Consider the following 22,582-nt stretch of genomic DNA (forward strand, 5'->3'; position numbering starts at 1 on the left):
ATCCCCAGCCCCAACACTGATTTCCAAAAGTGGGGCTGGGTGGCCAGTGACAGAGCACCTGGCACTGGTCATGCTTGCTGGTGGCCAAGACTGTCCCACAGTGAAGGGGCCTCCTTGTGCTGAGTTCTTCCCATCTGTTCACCACTCAGTGTGGCAGGTGGTGCCTCTCTGGTCCTCAGGGCTTCAGGGAGTTTGCAAATCCTCTCTCTGAGGCCCTGCGTGTTGGGCCAGAGCTGTTAACAAGCCTGAGGCTTTGGTGCCAACTCCCTTCTTGCTATGACAAGGGTACTGATGGGACCTGGGTCCCAACCAGGAGAGGGCAGATCTCAGGGGTTCTAGAAAAGGCTGAGCCTTCCCGGTGGCCAAAAGTCTTGGGTACCCTTGCTAAAAAAGCCAGGCTGGCAGGGAAGGATGGCTGAGATCTGCGGGATGGAGAGAAAAACTCTATAAATATGGGAAGCCCAAGTCTGTCAGAGTGGCCCTGCCCTCTCGCCAGGCACAGAACTTCCCTGAGGACCATCTCCACCCCAAACCTGTCTTCTCTCTCCTGCTAGTGCTAGGCTCAGGCGAGGCAACTCTTTTCCACTTATTTTTTTCTCACTTCAGGGATCTTTTGTCCCCCATGTTGGGTCCAGCTAGGCCCACAGGGTGACAACTTTTTGGCTCTTTCCTACCCCTACCTGCAGGACTAAGAGCCACACAGGGAAAATCAGAACTGAAGAGGAGCTGGCTTGGGCCAGGGCCAGCCACTCTCGGTGACAAAGGGAAAAGGCGCGGGCGGTGGTTCAGGCTGGGTTAGACTCTTTTCTCCTCAGGGGTGCTCTGAGCACATCTTGGGGCTGCCATTGTCGGATGTTCACACTAGAAGCAGAAAGGGCTGGGGAGGCAGGAAGAAGTGGCTTATTTCTGCCTTCCTGCTTGATGATCTGCCCAGTAGGTCTGCCTAGAAGCCTGGCCCAGGCCCTGGGCCCCTTCCTTGAAATGGGACAACTCAAGGTTGCTAGGCTACTGGCCAATATTTCCCCTTTCTAGGCAAAACTTTGGCCCTTTGGAGGTCTCTCAATGGGACAAGGACAGGTGGAAACAGTGGCAGGGTGGGTCAGAGAGGTTGTTCTCACTGTCATTTCTCACACAAGCTACCTGGTGCACACAGATCAAAGACGCTCATGGTTCTTCTGTACAGTGCCCTCTTAGGAAGCCATCTGAAATCCAGAAGTCCTGTAACTTAGACAGGTGGGGTCTTATGACTCATTTGTGTGATAATAGGTGTCCTGCCCTGCATAGCACCCGAGGCAGGGGACGGACAAATGAGTGTCTAATCCTTCCACCTCCTCTCTCTCTGACTTGATGGGCGGTGGCGAAGTAACATCACTTAGGTCAACAGTCTTTTACCCTCTATCTGGGAGAAACCCAAAGCAGAACCTACTTAGAACCACTTGCGTTGTCTTTCCTGTTCAATTGGGATTAAAGAAATGCAGGCTCCTTGGGGATGGTGGCGCACACCTCTAATCCTAGTACAATGAGGGAGAGGCAGAAGGATTGCAAGTTCAAGCCCAGCCTGGGCAACCTAGCTACCTAGGGAGATCTTACCTCAAAAAGTGGGGTGGGGGGCTGGGGATGTAGCTCAGTGTAAAGGCCCTGGGTTCAGTCACCAGTACTGAGAAAAAAACAAAGAAAAAGAAAAAGAAATGCAGGGTACTCGTATGCAGAATGGATGCTGAGCCCCAGCTGGCACGCATCTCAGTGGGCTGCCCTTGCTGCCTCCCTGCTGTCCAGCTCCTCCCCTGCCCCTACAGCTCTGTGAGTCTGTGCTTCACAGACAAAGCGCCTCAAACTCCTCTGCTGCCCTGAGCCGCAAGGAAAATCTACAAGGAGCTACACCGCTGTCAGCCTCCTCTGAGCCCCTGGGTTCCCTGAAAGCGTGGCGTCCCTGCCCGCTTCCTGGCCTGTGCTGCTTCTCTCTGTAGTTTGACCCACTGCTGTTGCCCTTGGCTCCACACTTTGCTTAGTAACCTTCTACTAATTCTCTAGTCAGCTGAATGTCCTCTGGGGACATTTTCCTGACCTCACATTTCACAGGCTAGGATGGGTCACCAGTTCCCTGCTCCCACGGTGCCATGTTCCACCTCTGTCCATGCCCCAGGAGGCCTCTCGGGGCTCTAGACCCTGAACCGGCCTGGGAAGCTTTGCACCCCTCTCCTTGTTACTCTTCTACTACACTTCTTCCACTTACCATTGGAATTGCTGTCTGTCTCTCTCTCTCAAATCTTTTTCTTTGGAGCTTTCTGTGTGTGTGTGTGTGTGTGTGTGTGCGCGCGTGCGCGCGCGCATGCATGCATGTTTTTGTTTGCATCTACTTGTGTTTGTGTGTGTTGCGGGGGACTGAACCCAAGGCCTTCTTACTGAGCTATAGCTCAAGCCCCTTTTCTCATTTTTTAAATTTTGAGACTCTCTTAAGTTGCCTGGCCTGGTTCAAACTTGGTATCCTCCTGCTTCAGCCTCCTGGAGTGCTAGGATTGCAGGTGTGGATGACCATACCCATCTTAGAGCTTCTGCGTAGACCTGTTTGGTCCCAATTCCATGCTTTAAGTGCCATCATGTGAGTCTGCGCTTTTCTCCCTAATTAAACTGTGGGCTGCTCCAGAGCAGACAGCAGACACTGTCACCTTGCTACTGTGGCAGGAGGTCTCTAAAATGTCTCTAACCAAAAGACACCTGATGGTTCTTTTCTCATTTTCTACCACCTGGTTTAAAATGACATTGGGGGAAATGTCCAGTGTTTTTTTCTTTTTGACATTTTCAGTCGAATGTTTCTGTGTGATATGATGGTTAGGACTAAGTGCCAACAATCTGTGTGGGCAGAAGGAAACAATGACTCACTGGGAGGAGATAAATCAAGAAATAAAAAGAAGGACAATACAATGTAATCAGAATAAGAATTTTCTTAATCTTGGGGAGTCAACACCACCACTTGGGGTCGGTGGCACTGAGGGCCCTCCGTGGACAGGAGGGAGGTGACTGCGAAGGTGGTGGATGCTAGCTCCACAAATTCGGCTCTGGGGCAGCTTCTGAGATACTCTGTATTAGGTACTGACCCGTGTCGTGCGCCGCTGGTGAGGAGGAAGACAGAGTGCTCTTCCCGAAGGGCGACGATCTCCCCAGGTGATGACTCTTCTCAGGAGGCAGGAGTGCTTTCCCAGAATAACCTCTTTGCTCTTTATTCAGCTGCTGCAGCAGATACTCATTAGTTACCACCAGGGATCTGAGGCCCAGGGGGGGAAAGACAGGCATGAAGTCACAAAAGCAATGTAGATGCCTTTCAAGTCTCAAAGATTTGCTAAAGATAAAGGTAAAAAATAGTATCTTTCAGCAGAACTGTCCAGTTTATGAGTGGGTTATTTTAAAAGCAAACCTACACTGTCTTCATTACAATTGTTGGTTTGCGTTCCAGACTGACGGAAGCAATTAATACATTTCACATTTGTCGGGTGGTTGTTCTACACTTTCCAGAGCACTTTTGTGATGAGGTGAGTAGAAGCACTCAAACACTGGCTCCTGATCAGGCCTCCCATTTCTACCCCAAAATCAGAACTTCTAATTATGCCACTCTCTGCAACTAACGGTGCTAGCCATGACTATGTTCTTGGATTCCACATGACTATGTAACGTTACAATCCGTCTGAATACTGGCAGAAAATGATGTATACACAGTGCTGTTCATTATATTACTATTTTGTTTGTTTTTGTTTGGTGCTGGGATGAACCTAGGGCCTTGTAGAGGCTAAGCACACACTGTACCACGGAGCCACACCTCCAGCTTCTATTAGTAATATTTTTAACAGTCAAATACTGTTAACCTAAATGGCTATAGACATTACTATAGGACTGATTAAACCGTACAATCACACAATGGAGTACTATGCAGCTATAAACAGGAGTGAGAACTAACTCTTTAGAGCACAGTGAATTGATTTCCAAGATAAAATGTGAAAACAACATTATCTTTCTTTTATATAATAAAGGGGGCATACAAATGCACATCAATAGCTACAACAGAAAGTCAGTGGGTGGGAAGGAAAGAACAGAAGAGATAGGAAAGGGTATCAGGTTTTTCTGAATTTACATTTTGCTTTGGGACAGTGCAAATATTTTACATAACTATACGAACAAGATTAAATGAAAATAATAAAACTCAGGCTGGGCATGGTGGTGCATGCCTGTAATCCTAGCATTTGGGAGGCTGAAGCAGGAGGATCATTGAGAGTTTGAGACCAGCCAGGGCCACAAAGTGAGCTCAAGGCTAGCCCAAACAGCATAGTGAGACCCTGTCTCAAAAAAACAAAAACAAAAAACTCACTAAGAACCAAAAGCAAAACGAAACGAATGAACCAATATATTGAGTCAATGGTTTAACATAATCAGAATTATTTTGAGTTAACTGTAGTAGTTAAAAATGTAGTATTTTGACTCCGCACCCCTGAAGAGAAATATGCTAATGTTTTCAGAGTGTGGTTCTCAGGCCAGCAGCAGGACCTGGAAACGTACTAGAACTGCAGATCTTCAATTCCCAAGCCATGCTGCTGAGTCAGAGATTTTGGGGGGCGGGGTGAGGGGGGCGGTGTCCAGCAATTTACACTTTTACAAGCCTTTCAGGTAATTCTGATACAGACCCAAGTTTGCAAACCATGACTTTATGCTATTCTGTTTACTTCTGTAATGCTTGAAATAATTATAACAAAAACTTTTTTAAAAGGCTCTAATCCTCTGAATATGAAGCTGTTCCAATGAAAATTAGTGGTGAAGGTTGGTGTTGAAGGCTTGGGGATGAGGTGCTTATATTTAAATGTCACTGGAAGCCCTAGTCGAGGTAGATGTGCAAATCAAAATCTCAAGGGCTTCCCTGGAATTGTCAGTGGAGGACCCTGCTCCCCATCTTTTCATTCCTGTATCCTGAGAGCACTCTTCTGTGAAGAGCGGGACGCTACTGAACACCTCTGAAGAGCCCATACATTTTGGATTCTTCCTCTATCACTCTCTTCTGAGAGCTCCTGGTGCATCTTCTGTGACCAACAGCACGCAGGCATTTTTCAGAGGACATAGATGGCTGATTTTAGGGGTACATGTGACCACAGTGTTAGCTGGCCCCAATAAAGATCCTCTCAAAGCCAAGGTGAAACTATTGAAGTGTTGCAACCCATGGAAGACAGCCCCAGGTACGTAAAAGCAACCCAGCAAAGACAGTCCCTGATGTATAAACGCAGTCGTGGGAGCAGTATTTTGAGCCCTGTGCTAATTGGTCAGGTACAGGAAGGAGGTTTACATACACGCTGCAGTTAATTTGCAAAGAATATAGGTGTATCAACTTTCTAAGCAAAGCAAAGGAGAGAGAACACAAAATAAACACCTGTTCCAAAAACCCGCTAGTCAGACCCTCTCCTACCTTTGACTTTCGTGAAGAAGGGCAACGGTCTCCTCCAGCTTTTTCAGCTGGGCAAGCTCCTGGTTCAGGCAAGCCACCTGCATGGTCAGCTGTTGGTTTTTGTGTAGAAGATCCTCTACAAAGGGTACAGTAGCCAGAAGTGAGCAGGATTACAAGCTACTTGTCTTTGAGCAGAGTTTCCATACAGTATTCAGACGGACACCTTGAGAATCAAGGGCCCCATGGTTACATCACATTCACCATTCCCTTCCTTGAAGACAGGAGTCGTAGTGACAAGAGCATGGGGTTTGGCAACAGATCTGAATTAAAATCCAACCACTTCATATCACATATGTTAGTTCATCTTTCTGAGTTTCACTGAGGCTAGTAGCCCTTTCCCACAGCACCACTACGAGGATTCAGTGAGTCACCCGTCCTCCCTTAGCACAGGCAGCCAGCAGGTATTAGGGCTCCTACATTCTCCATTCTGGCTTGTGAATGTCAAGCCCTTCACTTCCCACATACTTTGTGAAAACACCTAGAACTGTGTCAAGTACATAGTAATAACTCAGTGAGGGCCTGTAGAAACAGTTTGTGGTCAAGGCATTACTATCTACCTCCCCAAATACGCTACCACTGCCTCCAATAATGAGGTAGGTAAAAAGCACAGGAACTCTGGTCCTAAGGGAGGTGGTCTGCTGGAATAATGCGTGCTGTGTGTGTGTGTGTGTGTGTGTGTGTGTGTGTGTGTGTGTGTTGCATGCATTATTGGGGACTGAACCCAAGGTTTCACACACACTAGGCAAGTCCTGTACCACTGAGTGAGCTACATCCTAGCCTTAGAATAATGCCTCTTAAGCATTAATATGCTTACAAATCTCCTGGGAATCTTGTTAAAAATCAGTAGGTTTGAGGCTATTTGAACTAGCTCTCAGCTGATGCTAATGTGGGTCATATTTTAAGCAGCAAGGTTCTGGAAGGTGGAAAACAGGGCTGCAACAGTTGTACCTGTTACCAGTAAGTCAAAACACTGACCTGAGCCCTAAGGCTGATTGACAGTAAGGATATTGTGGACACTTATTTTCAGAGTAGGTAAATATAGACTAATGGTTTTTGATTATTCAAGCTTGTGGCTATCAGCACTGAGATCTAACAGTGGAAATTTAATGCTTCTAAATCAAGTTCCTTTTATCAATCCAAATCCCTGCAACAGTTTTCTCAGGGGAGCTGAGTTAGGGGTTTAAAATGCCAAGCAGACTGTATCTAAATATGGCCTATCCCAGTAATAATATAGTATAAATCATGACTTAAGCTGGATTTGGTGGCACAGAACTTGGGAGGCTGAGGGAGGAGGATCGCCATGAGTTTAAGGTCAGCCTGAACTACATTGCCAAGACCCGGTCTCAGAGAGGGGTTGGGAGGAAGTGAGAGAAAAATTAAATGGCATATTATGTTTTCACTTACACAACGGCAAAAAATTGAAAAATACTGTTTACAAAAGTGGAGTGAAAAGGGTATCCAAGCACACTGCTGATGTTAGTGTAAGCTGAAACCACCTTTCTTGGGAGTGATTTGATGATGTGTAATAAAAGTCTTAAAAAAGATCCACATCCTTTGACCCATTAATTATACTTCTAGGAACATTTCCTATGAAAACAGCCTGGAATGTACATAAGAATATAAGTGTGCAAATATTGACAGTAGCATTATTTATCATAGTACAACTGTTAGGACTTGGCTCAATCAGTAGGGAAGAAAGATGATTTCAAAGAAGCGTTTTTATTCAAGGGTTACTTCTCTCACTTTAGGTCTTTCTTTTGAACATTTGGAAATTCTTTAGAATTACTTATATGCTTTCTATATTACTATATTTATAATAATCAATATTATAAATAATGGCAACTTTATCATAGCAAACATTAGGAACAATTATACAGTAGACTATAGTGATAAACATGGTATATTCATGTGATACTATAGGACTTGCCAATGCCATTAAGTTAGGAACATTAGGATGTAGAAACCAGAACTGTGATTGCCTGTGTTGGAGAGTGGGGGAAACCAATGACACAAGAATATGAGGAAACTTTCTGAAGAAACAGAAATGTTCTGTGTTTTGATTAGTATCAAATTTAAAATGTGAATTTTGTTGTATGTAAATTGTTTCTTAAAAACCAGGCCATAATTTTAAATTCTGAGTTAATCATATCTGTATAGATTAAGCTGGAAGAAAACAACCAAAACACTAACAGTAGTTATTGCTAGGTCTTAGGGTTATATTTTGCTTATATTTTTCAAACTTCCAGCAGAAAACATATTCCACTGTCATAATCACAAAAAGCAAGTATCATTCTCAAAAATAATGGCAAGCTGGGTGTGGTGGCACATTCTTGTAATCCCAGCATTTGGGAGGCTGAGGCAGGAGGATCACTGTAAATTTGAGGCCAGCCTGTGATACATATTGAGTTCAAGGCAAGCCTGAACTACATAATGAAGCCCTGTCCTGAAAAACCAAACTAAACCAAACCAAACAGAACAAAAATAACGGCAATGATGACATTTCCACTTTTTTGCTGACAAAGACCTTCATCTGGTAATTCAAGCTACCTGCATTACAGTTCTCTGGCAAGATGATTGTTTCCATTAACTCCCAGGGTAGGTAATGACCAAGTAAGCCAAAACAGCCATGTGAGCTTTGGCTGGTGAAGCTTATTAAACAAGTCATCCATAGACAGTTGTCTTGAGAAGTCCCACACTTGGCTTTCCCATACTTACCATAAGTATGGGACTGGTGCCCACTCATAATTGAGGTAGCTGCACCTTCCTCCAAATGCTGAACTTTTTCTGACAAAAAGAGGTTTTCTTCCAGCACTCTGACCAGTTTTTGCTTCAAACTTTCCTTTAGATCAGAAAATGAAACATCAGTACATCAAGAATCTGAAATCCCAAAAAGACCATGTATAGGACTGAAGGAAACTTTCCTCTAATTGGTGATAAACTGAATGAAAGAGTCGGGTGTGGTGGTGCACACCTGTAATGCCAGCACTCAGGAGGCTGAGGTAGAAGGACCAGTGTGAGTTTGAGGCCAGCATGGACTATATAGTGAGTCCAAGGCCAGCCTGAACTACATAGTGAGACCCTGTCTCAAAAACCAAACCAAAAAAACCAAAAAGAACAAAACAACTGGATGAAAGCCAGCATTTGTATGATGTTCTCACTATACTTTTAATTCACTGGTAAAACTGCTCAAATGGAGCAGACAAATTTCTCACTTGAAGTCATGATCTTTCCTACGGGTGTTCATAACTTGTGCTGAGCATTTGCAATCATCTACAGTATCTAGTTTCTAGAACTCAGTGTCTGAAAGTCAGCTAGCATTAACCAAAGACAGAAAAGCCTAGGACCAAGCTCCTTCTTTCTTTCTTTCCAAGAGCCAGAAGCCCGATGCCCTAGCATGGCCCTGGTTCTGTACTCTCAACACCATCAGAAAGAAGGAAGACAAATGTAGAGACACTGGCTTTCCCTCATTAGGGCCACAGCATAACCACACCATAACATCCAAGAATGTGACCCTACACATTTTCACTCTAGGATTTTTTTTTTTCCTTCTCTTTCTTCTTCCCATTTCATGTCTTTCTTTAGAATTCTTAGATTAAGACTAGGATAAGGGAATCATCTCTGCAGAACCTCCAAACTGTCCTTGTCCTGGCAAGTTCTGTGTTCCTGACCTGTCCAGTCTGACTGTCCCATATTTTGGCTGTGGAGTGTCTAGGAACTCATGGTGATGATGATCTTCAGGGCCCAGAGATGTTTTAGTCCTGCTTCTCTGTCTTTTTCTAGTAGAGGAAGAAGAAAGGCGAGCCATACCATGTCATTAGGGATTGGCTGGCCAGCCTCCTTCAGGTCGCTCTCCCTCCTGTGGAAAGCTTTCGGTGTGTCTTCAGGATGTGAGCGACACCGCTGCTGAGGAGGAGCGGGAACGACCAAAGACAGAAGCAAATCCCGGGCAAGACCTGCCAAAAATTCAGGTTGGGCACATGGGCCAATTTTAAACACTAAAACACAGTCTTCCTAGTCAATAACTATCTGATAATTATCTCCTTTTTACAAGACTTTATTAAATGGATAGAAGAAGTGCTTATGAGGGATGAGAAATTATATCCCACATCCTCTGTGGGAAAACAGCAGTAGGGCTCCTGAGTAGGGCAGTCAGGGTCACTGTTTAGTGGCTCCAGAGGCTAATTTCCTACGAGAGGAGAGCAATAGGTCAACATGGGAAGGAAAATAACTGGGCTCTAATATCTTTTCCTCTTTGTCCCTTTAGTGTTTTTTGTTTTGCTTTGTTTGTTCATCTCTGGTGCTAGGCATTGAATTTAGGGTCTCTCCCATGTTAGGAAACCACCCAGCCCTTAGAGATTTTTTTTTTTTACAAAATATTTTTTTTTCTAGTTCAAAAAAGTTTCAGGTTTTTACTTTAACTTTTACCACCAAGTAAAATTTCCTTAAATTCTTTTTCCGTTAAAAACAAGTAAACACATACAGCTGACATTTGAAAAACTGCTTTTCTTCATGTTTCTAAAAAATACTCCCTGAAGAGTCCAGGTCATGCATGTATTTGAGTTTTTCAAATCATAACATTTCAACAGTCATCTCAGAACTCTGATAATCAAACCTAGTATCTGTTGTATTCATTATTGGCACTTTCCAAGGATCATAAACTCCTTTTGTAATTATCAGCATGACCACTCTATTACATGTGTGATCATTCTGCATCTTATCAAAGACTACACAAACACACACACATACATCACGGGAGGGGATGAAATAATTCACACAAAAAATAAGGAAGATAAATGTTATAAAAATGTGGATTTGTTGACTATGGTGTTTCTGAGAAGTTTTGGTAAATGATAGAAAAACAATTTTCCTTGCAAGTTAAGGGGACTACGATGCTGTTAGGATACAGAGCAGAAGCAAGGTCAGCTCTCCTCCAGGAACTGAGAATGCGCTCACTCACCGAGGAACTTCTTGTTGAGGAGCAGGGAGCCAGAGCCACTCCAGTGCTTATCCACAAGCTCCAGGAGCTGTCTGAGGACAGTGGCCACATGAGGGGTTCTGGCAGAGATCGGTGGACTGTGGTTTCCTGGCAAACCATGCAAACTGCCCAGATCACTAGAGAGAGGCTCAAGAAAAAAAAAGAACACACAAAAAAATCAACCATTTGTCATTCTTACACAATAAGGGAAGTAAGAACCCAGACATTTAAAACATTAATTTTTTTTTAAAGAAAAAGGAAAGATGATTTCATCTTTCAGTTTGGGGGCTAGGGATTTAGCTCAGCAGCACAGTGCTGCCTGGCAAGTGCAAGGTCGTGAGTTCGATTCCTGGTACCAGAAAAAAAACAAAAACAAAAACAAAAAAACAAAAAAACCCAACATCTTTCAGTTTGGATGTAAAAAGCACATTATTTATACCCAAGGCAAACATGTAAGATATTCAAGGATAATTTAAAAGGTAACAATATGTTCTACCATGATTTTTTGCAGAGATTTTCAGAATACATTAAAAAATGTGCTGTTTGACACCTATGTCTATGGTTCAATATATAATACATAAAGATTAAACTGCAGAATATTTAAAAATACTATATGTCATAGGTAAAACTGGAAGTAATTTAATAAGGAATTGTAGCCCATAATAAGCTTCTATTATGCTAACATGTAACATTCTAAATGTAATGTTATTGCTGGACTCAGTACTAAAGTTTTTTTCATTTAGGAAGAATCATATATTCATGTATCTATAGATAAGACATAAATGTATAATTAGATCTGTATAGTAAAATTAACAATTGTTTTTATTTATCTTGATGTGACATTTATATAATTGTGAATTTTATTGTACAAATCTACCAATCTTTTCTATAGAGTCTCATGGACTCCGAGAGAGCTGATATAAATTAAAAACAACCAAATTATTTCTTAATTTCTAGGTCTTTGGATGAAAAAACTGTGGATAATTAATTAGCTAATTAAGCAGAACACCAAAGACAATGACATTTATGACTTGAGTCACATAGGTGGCCTCTGATAGGTGGAGAAAGGCATTACAAATGGGGTACATGTTTATTCAACAGATTTGCACTGAGCGCTGATCATGTGCCCTGAGTCCTCAGGAAGGAACAAACATATGAGGAGGTAAACGATGGGGTCCTTTAAGAAGTTAACAACCTGAGGGCATGGTGGTGCAGGCCTGTAATCCTGCACTTTGGGCGACTGAAGCAGGAGGATCACAAGTTAAACCCAGCCTGGGCAACATAGGGACTTAATGACATACTCTGGTATTCTGTCTCAAAAAAAAAATCTAAAAGTTGGAGACACAGATTAGTGTAAAGCCATGGGCTAAATCCCCAGTATCAGAAAAAGTTAACATCTGATTGGGGAGGAAAATCATACAAAGTCTGGTCATACCACAAGGCCACTTTATAGGAACTTGTCAAAAATGAGTATTTACTATCATTAGTTTTTTGTGGATTGTAATTTTGTGTGAATATCATGGAGAAACTTGGAAATATATATGTCTTTCAACACAACCTGATGAGAGTTAAGGATGAATTTTTTTTTTTTTTTTTTTTTTTTTAGACAGTGTCTCGCTATATAGTTCAGGCTACCCTTGAACTCACCATGTAGCCCAGGCTGGCTTCAAATTCAGTGTTCCTCTTGCCTCAGCCTCCCAAGTGGTAGGATTGCAGGCATGCACCACAATGCCTGGCTTGGGTTGGGGATAATTTTATGAATTTTGAGATAATTTTGTTATTTTTCATAGGTCTTTTTTTTTGTTTGTTTGTTTGTTTTCCAGTACCGGGAATAGAACTTATGACCTTGCGCTTGCCAGGCAGGCTCTGTGTCGCTAAGCTAAATCCCCAACCCATTCATAGGTCTTTTAACTTTCAGCAAATCATGCCCTATTGGTTTATTGGGGGAGATTATATATACATTCAGCTAAAAAATCTAAAATGTAATTTAATTTTGATTAACTTCAGAGGTATATTTGCAATTTGTGTCTCTGAAGTTAGTTGGTAATAAATTTTTTTTGTTTGTTTTTTGGTTTTTATTTTTTGAGACAGGGTCTCACTATGTATGGTTTAGGCTGGCCTTGAACTCATCATGTAGCCCAGGCTACCTTGAAATTGCAGCGATCCTCCTGCCTCAGCCTCCTGAGTGCTGGGATTATAGGCACATACCATAGTGCCTGGCTCAAAATAAACTTTTAAATCACAAATTCATGTATGGTTTAACTCTGCATCATAGGATTTTAAAATAATTTTTCAAATTTTTCTGCTCTCTTCTTTTTAGAAAAATCTTGATACCTATTTCAGAGACTAATATGTTTCTTTTATATTTATATTTAGGGTTTGGAAGTATAACTCAGTGGTACAGTGTATGCCTAATATGCACAAGGCCCTGGAATCCATCCTCAATACCAAAAAAAAAGCTTTGTATTTATATTTAAATAGCTCTTTCAAAGCTTTCCTTATAAAGAAAAATAATATATAACAGGAAGAAAGAAATAGGAGTTAAGATATTCTAAAAAAGTGGATTGAAATTTTAACAATATAACGTAATATAGAGGTAAACATTTCCTAGAATATCTTAGGAATATGACCTCCCAAATATTCTAAGTGTTACTGCTAACATATTAACCCACAGTTAGTGTTTTTGTCTGATAAAATAGGCATTCGTGGTTGAGAATGGACCAAAAGCTAAAGAAAATATCGCAAGACCGCCCCCTTTGGTGCACAAAAATTATAACCACCTTCTCCAAAGTTCTGAAAACTATTTAGGAAATATTTGAAGAGCTACAAGCAGAAACAAAACAAAACAAAATCACCAACAAAATAAAAACCAAAAACCCCACAAAAAACAAACAATAAAACAAAACCCCTCAACAACAAAAAACAATTCCTGGACACTTCTCCCAATGTGCAAAAAGATTTCCAACACCTAAAAAATGTAAGTGACTAGAAATGATTCTTTTTGACTAAGTCTTGGTTCCTAATAGGGCAGTGGTGGTGAATGTATGGCACGGGTGCCACAGTGGGCTGTTTGTATCACTGAAAGCTCGGAAGGTTCTCCATCACTGTTATAGGGCAATAAATGATCAACTGATAAATGATTCATAGGACAAGGGATCATGGCCCCTGAGGAGCGAGGCCTGAGAGCTGTGGTTCCTCTAACTATGGAGAAGGCTTCATGATAGTAGTAAAACCTGGGAAAAGTTAACGAACAAAAGAGGACAGTAGAAGGCATTCTCTGTAACAAATGTATGCAAAGGCAGGGACATAACTCACAAGAACTGATTAATACTGAAGTTTTCTTGTGTAAAAGCCATCATTAAACCATGATTTTGTAAAAATGTGCTATTCTGTATATTTGGGAATGGCTCTTGAATTTTTTTTCATTTATCCTCTGAGACACTTTCAGCTAAAAATTCCTTAGAAAATCGAATTCATCTGCTTGCTGCTACACTAGGAAAAAGAATTAGGAGCATTTGAATTTCTAGACAGAAAAGCAAAGCATTGCTTTCATACGAGCTATTTTAAGTAAGTTATTTGTGGCTGAAAAAACTAAACATGATGAGATTCTAAACACTGATGCTAAAGAGGTCAATCTTCAGCCAACCCCGAGGCGCCTGCAATTTTTGTGTTCCTTCTGTTGGTAAACTCTTGCGGGCCACTTCTTGTCAATGTACTTCCCCACCATATGTATCCTCTGGAAGTAGAACAGGAACAGTGCCCCTGTGACAGAAATGAGAAAGCCGTGGCAGTGGGAAAATGAGTTTCCCAAGTGCAGGAGAATCACAGACTACCGGCCTCTGAAAATCCCTCTGAACCTCCAGCACTACTGGTCAGAACCACCGCCATCCTCAACAGAACTCCATTCCGATCATAAACTTGATGTGTTTCTCACACACACGCAAATAAGCCAAGACTTGCCTCGCCGCCTGTACCATCTCGGAAACCATGCTTTACATTCAGATTGGCAAGGATATTGTCCTTCCGCTTGCATCCTCTCCTCGATGGGCTTAACGACCTCTTGGTCAGAATCTCTCTGTCTTCTGAAGTCCCAGGAGGCAACCGCAGTGTCCGCAGAGAGTTTCCCAGGACAGAGTTGTTTGGTAAAGAACCATGTGCTGGTGTTAAATCACCGAGGCTGCTGGATAACTGCTGTTCTACATTGGCCAGCAGACCAGGGTCACTGTTGAAATGGGTTGTGGCATACAGATCTGTGGAGGAAACAGGCTGGGAGATAAACCTGCCCTTGAATGCCCTCATGTCTCACTTTCATCAGAACCTAGTCCAAGGGTCACAGTGACTACTCCCTAGTATGCACCCTCAACTCCATGAACTCTTTCTTTCTCTCTTTCCCACTTCTTGAGAAAACCTCAACTCTGGTTAAATCCAGCTGCCCACAGGCTCCAGGTCTTTGCCAGCAGTGCAGCGTGGCTACAGAACAATGTGCATCTGTCTTGACTGTCTGCATTTAACTCATGGCCACTACCTTTTCTGGTCCCTTAATACTGCCCAGCAATCCTCACATATTACTCTGGTCAACTTACTCTTTTATTCTCTCAGGGGATTATTTCACATCTCTTTTCTCCTCAAACTCCAACACCATCCCCTTCTCTCTTTTCTCTCAGGTGCTGGCCTCCCTTATTTCATTGAGAAAACAGAGCCAATCAGAGAAAACATCCACTGCTAAATCTATCAACTCATTTGCATTTGTATCTACAAATTCTATACCTCCTCCTTGTTAGCACAGATGAACTATTTGTGCCGCACTTAAGGCCAGCTTCTCCACTGGCAGACCTGGTTCCATGTCTTCTTGACTACCTCTTCCTCTCCTGCATCATCAACTCTCCCCCTGCTGATCACTCACACCAGGCTCTCAGGACCCCATCCTCCCTCAAGCTATAGTTCTATTTCTCTGTTCCCCTTTACTGCAAAACCCCACAAAGGGGTTGTATATATTCTAAGACCCTCAGTAACTTTATGGACTGACCTTCAAGTTTTTTTGAACGCACCCCAATGACCCTTTTATTTTCAAGCATCCCCTGAAACTGTTGGCTAATGTCTTCTGTGTTGCCAAATATAATCACTCCTCAGTCTAGCTCACTCCCTTGATCATAGGCATCTATGACTCAGCACTGTCACTGTCTTTCCTCAAACACGTTCTGCACTTGGCTCCCAGGATAGCACTTCCTCTTGCCTTTTCTCCTCCTACCTCATTGGCTGCTTCGTTCTCACTTTCCATGATGATTTCTCTTTATCTATTCAACTTCTCGCTGTTGGGGGCTTAGGATTAGTCCTCAGATCTCTTTCCTATCTATAGTCACTCCTTAGGTGAGTGCTCATTCAGTCTCAGTTGTTTTGCTTTGTTTTGTTTTTGTAGAACTGGGGATTAAACCAGGGGCTCATGCATGCCAAGAAAGCACTCTACCACAGAGCTATGTCACCAGCCTTTTAAATTATTTTTAATATTTGAAACAAGGTCTCACTAAGTTGCTCAGGCTGACCTTGAACTTGCAATCCTCCTACCTCAACTTCGTAAGTAGCTCGGATTATAGGTGTATACCACTATGCTCAGCAAGCCTCACAGTTTTAATGCCACCTTACACTTATAATTACCACATTTGTTTTTCTAGTCACACCTCCTTCCATGAACTCTAGACTAAGAGTTTAATAGGTACTTCAAACTTAAGATGTCCAAAACAAAATTTCATAAATAAACCTCATGAAGTGAATAAATATTTATCTTAAAACTCATTTCTCACTTTGCCACTCTTTTTTTTCCCACTCTTTTCCACCTTATTAAATAACTCCATTCTTAAAGTTATTAAAAAACTTAGAGTCATTTTTTTGTCTTTTTGAGACAGGGTCTCACTATGCAGTTCAGGCTGACCTTGAGCTCACTCTCAAACTCGCGAAGATCTTCCTGCCCCAGCCTCCCCAGTGCTGGGATTACAGGCATGCACCACCACGCCCCGCATGGAATCCACATGTTTACACACATCTGAAACAGGTTCATGGGTCCCTGCCCTGTCCTGGACCTGACCTCTTCAGTGCTCTCTCTGATGAAACACCCACAGCTAGTATCACCTCTAAGGTGCCCAGGCCTTTTCAAGCTCACTCTAGAGGTCAGTGACAAGTGCCATACTTCATCCTTAGTCCATGAGCAAATCACAGGTTACTATCATTAGAACATATTCAAAATCTGACTACTTCTCATCACCTCCATAGTTGTATCTCTAGCCCAAGCCATCACCAGCTCTTAACTGGATTCTAACCATTTGAATACTTTTCAAAATGTTCTCCTTGGTCCCTGCACAGTCTACTCTCATCTAGCCTCCGGAGTAATTTGTGAGATCATGTCACTCCATTGCTACAAACCCTGCAACCACTATTGATCTCACCCAGCATAGAAGGCTGGCCTTCTCTCTGACTTGAGCTATACAATTCATCCACTTACTCATCTAAAACCACATAGGGTTTCCTTGTGATTTCTAGAGTGTGCCAAGTATGGTCCAGCCTCAGGAAGTTTACCCCCACTATCTAAAAAGTTCTCCTCCAGTAGCTGCATGGTTTATACTCTTGCTTCATTCAGGCCTCTACTTTATCATGCCTCATTAGCAAAGCCTTTCCTGCTGATTCATTCAGTCTAAAACATCCCCTCCTCTTTATCATTCCACTACACTTGTATTATTTTTTGTTGAAGTACTTATAATAACCTGGCATATGTTTACATGTTGTCTATTATTTGTCTTAGCAGAATGTAAGCTCCATGAAATTAGGGACTTTTAAAAAAATTGGTAAAATGCATATGGAACTTTGCTACTTTATTTGCAGAGCTAGAACAGTATCTAGCACATAGGTGTTCAATTAGTTTTATTGAATAAATTAACAAATCACCAAAGAGCAGTCTCTACCACTTACCCTGAAACTAGCTCCTTCTGAAAATAATTCAGAGTAGTAGTGATTGTGGCCAAAGAAGACCAGAAATATGTCCTAGGATGCCACTTAACTAAAATAACATACAATTGTGAAGCTCACATTTCTACAGTTTTTTTCTAATAGATCTGTCATGTTAAACTCATACCCTGCATATCTCTGAACAGTCCATGGTCCACTGGTGACCCTAAAATAGAATTTAAGAAGTGATAAGGCAATTTAAGAAATGTTAATTCAGCTGGGCATAGTGATGCACACCCATAATCCCAGCATTGGGGAAGCTGAGGCAGGAGGACTGTCATGATTTTGAGGCTAGCTTGGGCAACACAGTGAGTTCAAGGCCAGCCTGAACTGCATAGCAAGACCTTGTCTTAAAAAATAAAAAAAATTTAAAAATCTCAATAAAAAGATGATCTGACAACCAAAAAAAAAAAGAAGAAAAGAAATATTAATTCCAAAATTTCCAGTTATGCTTTCTATCTACATGCCTGTAATAACAGACCTGTAAACTAAAAGGAAGCCATTACCTGAACTAAGTTTCAAAAGCCTTCCAGTACTGGAGTCAGGGTTTGACAGAGAAGTCAGTAAGTCTCCACAGGAATGGGATGCAGTGGCCTTTACATCATTTAAAGGCTTTGTGCTATATTCTTGGTAGTTCTTGTTTCTCTGAGGCCTTTTACCAATATTTCCATGCAAGGATAGAATATGAGAATAATGACTGTCATAATTTTCCAAACCGATGCCAGAAGGTAACTGATAGGGATGGATCTGGTTGGAATCACCTACATCCAGGCGTTTACCCAATGAGGCATCGTGGGTAAGGTGATAAGAATCAGGCTTTGGTATCAAGTCCTTTTCTGGAGAAGAACCCGAAGACTTATTATCCAAAAAAGATACTCGGTACCCATCTCTGGTCATCTTGTCTGGGGATCGGACTGTGGACTGATGAGGTGAGTAGTGCCTGAATTCTGCTCACAATCAATGGAAAAGAACAAAACACAATGAGAATTCTTCTTAGTCTAGCTGGGGGTTCTTAGGAAGAGGTGGTTTATAATTTTCATAAATGGTAGCTTAAAGTGATGAAGGGACTTCCACATGGATAACAACAAAACTTGGGGTACTTGTGTAAACAGTAAAATAATCTGTAATATTCTGAACACAAATTTTGTATCAACTGAATCCCCTAAAAATTTCCTCCTAAAACTGAAAAATCAGAGTTTTCTGGACAATAATTTCTTATCAAAAAATGGTGCCCCTCCATATGACTATAGTTGGGCTTTTTTGCATTTAACCTATAGACAATTGTTGGTCTATGATTTCATAGACTCTGCAATAAAGTTACACCCATTCCCACTCCCATACTCCACCCTGGGATTCTAGTTCACTCATTGGGAACCACTACCCTAAGATAACTAAGTGATAGGGAATATAAATCCTACAAAAACCCTTGGTCTAGTGCTAGCCCAATTACAAAGCACTTTTCTCAGCTCTATCTGCCATCTTCAAAAAGTCTCATAGTAGGGCAGGTAGAGAAGCCAACAAAATTAAAAGGCTCTGTGTTCTTTGATTCTCTCAAGGCTTCATATAGTCGAAGGGCTTCCTTAGGAAACAAAACATAGTATAGCTGAATTAGTCACAATAACCCTTCCAACTCTAACGTTCTTAAGAACCTACTAGAACATCAGTGTTTTACCCAATGTCGACATGTACAGTGTGGGAAAGGTTATAGAACAGTAACTTTAGGCAACAAAAAGAACCTTAAGGCAAGAGACTCCTGTTTTAAGTAATGACAAATTAGATAATTCAGATTATCCTTCTGTGGAACACATAAAAGAAGTAGGATAAAACATTCTCTTAAAAGCACCAAGGAGCTATAAAGAAAATGAGGATTTTCTAGGTGAAAATCTGGAAAACAAGAAGCCTTATAAAGTCTTATCACAGAAAGCCCCTTTTACCTGAAAGCTTTTTGGGGTGAGATATTTGAACAAGGGCAAGGTCCACTACAGGTGAGAGGTTTAAGAGTTTCCTACAAACACACACACACACACACACACACACAAAGAGGGAACTCTGGACAGAATACACTGTTCAAATTAAAGGTAAACTATAAATAAATTAGCCCTTGTAAAGAATGGCTGTCCAGGTTTGGCATTGTCTGTGAAGTGAGGGAATCTCAAACCTTTTTTTTTTTTTTTTTTTTTTTTTGGTTTTTCTCCGGTACCAGGAACCGAACTCACGACCTTGCGCTTGCCAGGCAGGCGCTTTGCCACTGAGCTAAATCCCCAGCCCCTGGGAATCTCAAATCTTAAAATGGAGTTAAATATATGTCAGACTGACAGTGTTCTAGGCACCTAATAGAAGCAAATAAAATTTGTTCTGGAAAAAATATGTTTAATAATTGTTAGTTCAAACAATTGCTCAAATATAATAACAAACAGCCAAAAAACAAACAAACAAAAAGGTAACAAGATGTGAGCAAAAATCAGTAGGAAAAAACAGAAAACAAAGATGCACAAAAGTATTAGATATTATAAATAAGAGATTACAGTCTGTAAGACAGGTGTGCCTAAATATAAAACAAGCCTGAACTGTTCTCCTTAGGAAAAATGATCTACAGGATCAGAAAAAGAACCAAATCAAACATAGAACTAAGAAAACAAATTAACAGCAGATTAGACACAGATGAGGATATTAATTAACTGAAAGATGGATCAGAAGGAATTACCCAGAATATAGATCAGACAAGAAAGATAAAATTATGAAAGAATAAGAAACAAAGAGGGCAAAGTGAATATTTCTGACATGTACTTATTTAATTAAAAGTTCCAGAAGGATAAAAGAGAGAGAATAGGACACAAACAATATGTGAAGTACTTTCCAGAATTAGTGGGATAGAATTCATAGATTCTAGAAATGTAGTAAATACCAAATAGGATAAATAAAAATAAATCTCCACATCACAACAAAACTGCAGAAAACCAAAGACAACTGGAAAATCCTAAAAGTAGTCAGAAGAAAAAAGAAAGATTATCTACAGGGGTGAAAGACTTCAAGCTGACTTCTCGAAAGTAACCACAAAAGACAGGCCACAACGGAATAACTTCAATATTCTAAAAGAGAAAACCACCAGCCTAAATATCTATACCCAGCAAAAATGCCCTACATGAGGAAGGGGAAGTAAGAGGGGAAGAGGTTGAAAATGATCAAAATATGTGACATACATGTACCAATTCTCCAAAATAAATGTACCTATTACGTATTGCAAGCATACACTAATAAAAAACAATAATAAAAAGAAAAATAGCCTTCAAGAATAGTGGTGGAAACAAAAACTAAAAGAGTTTATCACTAATAGGCCTACACTAAAGGAAATTCTACAGCTAGAGGAAAATTACGTCAGAAGGGAAGTCTGGGATAAAAAAGATATGAGAAGAAAACAAAGTGGTAAGTACATGGATAAATTTAAATGGATATTCTTCTATATAAAAATATCTTGTGGGTTTTTGAAATAGAAAATTAGAAGCCCCAGGAATAATATATATCAGGAAAGATCACTGAAGAAAAGTACTTTAGGGCTGGGGATGTGGCTCAGTGGTACAGCTCTTGCTTTGTACGATTTGATCCCCAGGAAAAAAGAAAAAAAAAAGTACTTTAAGATCTTTAACTTACTCAAAAGAAGACTTAAAATATTGATTCATTTTAAAATTGCATAAGAATACATTTGTCATTTTGGGAATAATACTAAAAGTGTAGAAAGTATAACATACATGGGTAAAGGGAAAAAACAGGAAAATAACAAATCCAAAAGAAGGCAAGGAAAGTTAACTAAAAGAAACAGACTAGTTAGTTGATACAAAAAAAACAAAGGTCAGAATATCTACTCTTCAAGCAGAATAGCCTTCCATGTCACTCCCATCCAGGGCAGTTCCTCAGAAAAACAGAAAGATTAGCTGACTAAACAGGGCCCCAGAGCTGGGACATCATCTCTCAAATCTCATTACATCCAGATTTATATGACAGTGTGGGAGGAAATACTCAGCAAAATATTTACCATCATTCTGGTGGCTGTCACTTGGCATCTCCTTTCTTGTCATTTCCTGCATCTAAAGAGGAAGTTTGAAAATTTAGGAAGACGGGCAGACACGAACATTCAGACATGAACTCACTAGGCTGAGGCTTCATAGTATTTTCATATTAGCAAGGATGTCCATCCCTACAAGCCAGGGAAGCCAACTTTCAAGCAAAGATTTTTTTGTTGTTGTTGTTGGTGGTGGTAGTGTGGTTTGTTTTGTTTTGTTTTGTTTTTTTGAGACAAGGTCTTGCTAAGTATTTCAGGCTAGCCTTGAACTCACTAAGTATTTCAGGCTGGTCTTGAACTTGCTGTGATCCTCCTGCCTCAGCCTACCAAATGCTGGGATTACAGGTATGTGCCATCATGCCCAGCTAAACCCTATTTTAAAACAGTCACAGTATAAGAAGATTCCAGAGTTGCTCTGAAGCAGCTAAGGGACTTCTTGAAAATATAGAATATCCTTAGAAGATAGTGGGCATACCAAACAACAAATGCTATACCACATTTTCTTAGCTTTAGATAGCTCAGCATAGAGATGAGGCCACTTTTCCCAACTTAATTTTTCTATTTAAAGGACTCCCACATTTATTTTACCTTCTGACAAAAGAAATAATAGGTTTTAGTAGGCTAACTAGGCAAGGAAAGAAACAGCAAGAGAACCAACTGAGGTTGGCTTTTTAAAAATGATTAAAACGTTAGGTGCGTGTACAAATCTGCCAAAATGAAACCCATTAATCTGTATAGCCAATATGTACTGATGAAAAAGTGGGAAGAAAAATATCTTTAAGTATTCAGTGTCATTTTGGTAGGCATGCAGAGGAAGAAGTCCTGTTTTCTTATTTGTTAAACTAAAAGGATTATAGCAAGTTATTCAACTTCCTGTTTTCTCACATCAAGAAGTAATTTCAGAGAAGTTTCTTTTCTCTGTTTTTTTTTTTTAAATCTAAGAAGTACTATCTAACTTTAACTGTAGGTTGGAGTATTCTTTTTCTCCATTTCCTTAAGTCAACATCAAGATTTTTAAAAATGGTATTGGAGATAGTTTCTAAATTACCCAAGTAGAGGGGCTGGGGATTTAGCTCAG

At 40.9% G+C, this 22,582-nt stretch overlaps 1 protein-coding gene and 1 long non-coding RNA gene across 3 annotated transcripts in view; one reads left to right on the forward strand and one right to left on the reverse strand.

Annotated features, from left to right (window-relative positions):
• Positions 1 to 2,924: 2,924 nt before the first annotated feature.
• The window catches only part of Lrrc36 (leucine rich repeat containing 36), a 55,985-nt gene continuing 36,327 nt past the window's right edge, over positions 2,925 to 22,582 (reverse strand). The window contains exons 7-14 of one of the 2 annotated variants that reach the window (XM_005403659.2): positions 21,478 to 21,529; positions 17,954 to 18,394; positions 14,415 to 14,704; positions 10,437 to 10,602; positions 9,287 to 9,432; positions 8,195 to 8,318; positions 5,441 to 5,555; positions 2,925 to 3,262 (exon numbers count right to left, since the gene is read on the reverse strand). In XM_005403659.2, coding sequence (XP_005403716.1) covers positions 3,037 to 3,262; positions 5,441 to 5,555; positions 8,195 to 8,318; positions 9,287 to 9,432; positions 10,437 to 10,602; positions 14,415 to 14,704; positions 17,954 to 18,394; positions 21,478 to 21,529 — 1,560 coding nt within the window. In that variant the 3' untranslated portion in view covers positions 2,925 to 3,036. Of the gene's footprint in view, positions 3,338 to 5,440; positions 5,556 to 8,194; positions 8,319 to 9,286; positions 9,433 to 10,436; positions 10,603 to 14,414; positions 14,705 to 17,953; positions 18,395 to 21,477; positions 21,530 to 22,582 lie in introns of both variants that reach the window. The other variant, XM_013503895.1, reaches the window with a different exon arrangement.
• LOC106146556 lies at positions 3,345 to 5,176 on the forward strand. The gene is made up of 2 exons (XR_001231045.1): positions 3,345 to 3,527; positions 4,506 to 5,176. It is a non-coding gene; the product is annotated as an uncharacterized LOC106146556 (long non-coding RNA).

Source organism: Chinchilla lanigera, unplaced genomic scaffold, assembly GCF_000276665.1.
Source record: "Chinchilla lanigera isolate Chin_1 unplaced genomic scaffold, ChiLan1.0 scaffold00083, whole genome shotgun sequence".
Lineage (NCBI taxonomy): Eukaryota > Metazoa > Chordata > Mammalia > Rodentia > Chinchillidae > Chinchilla > Chinchilla lanigera.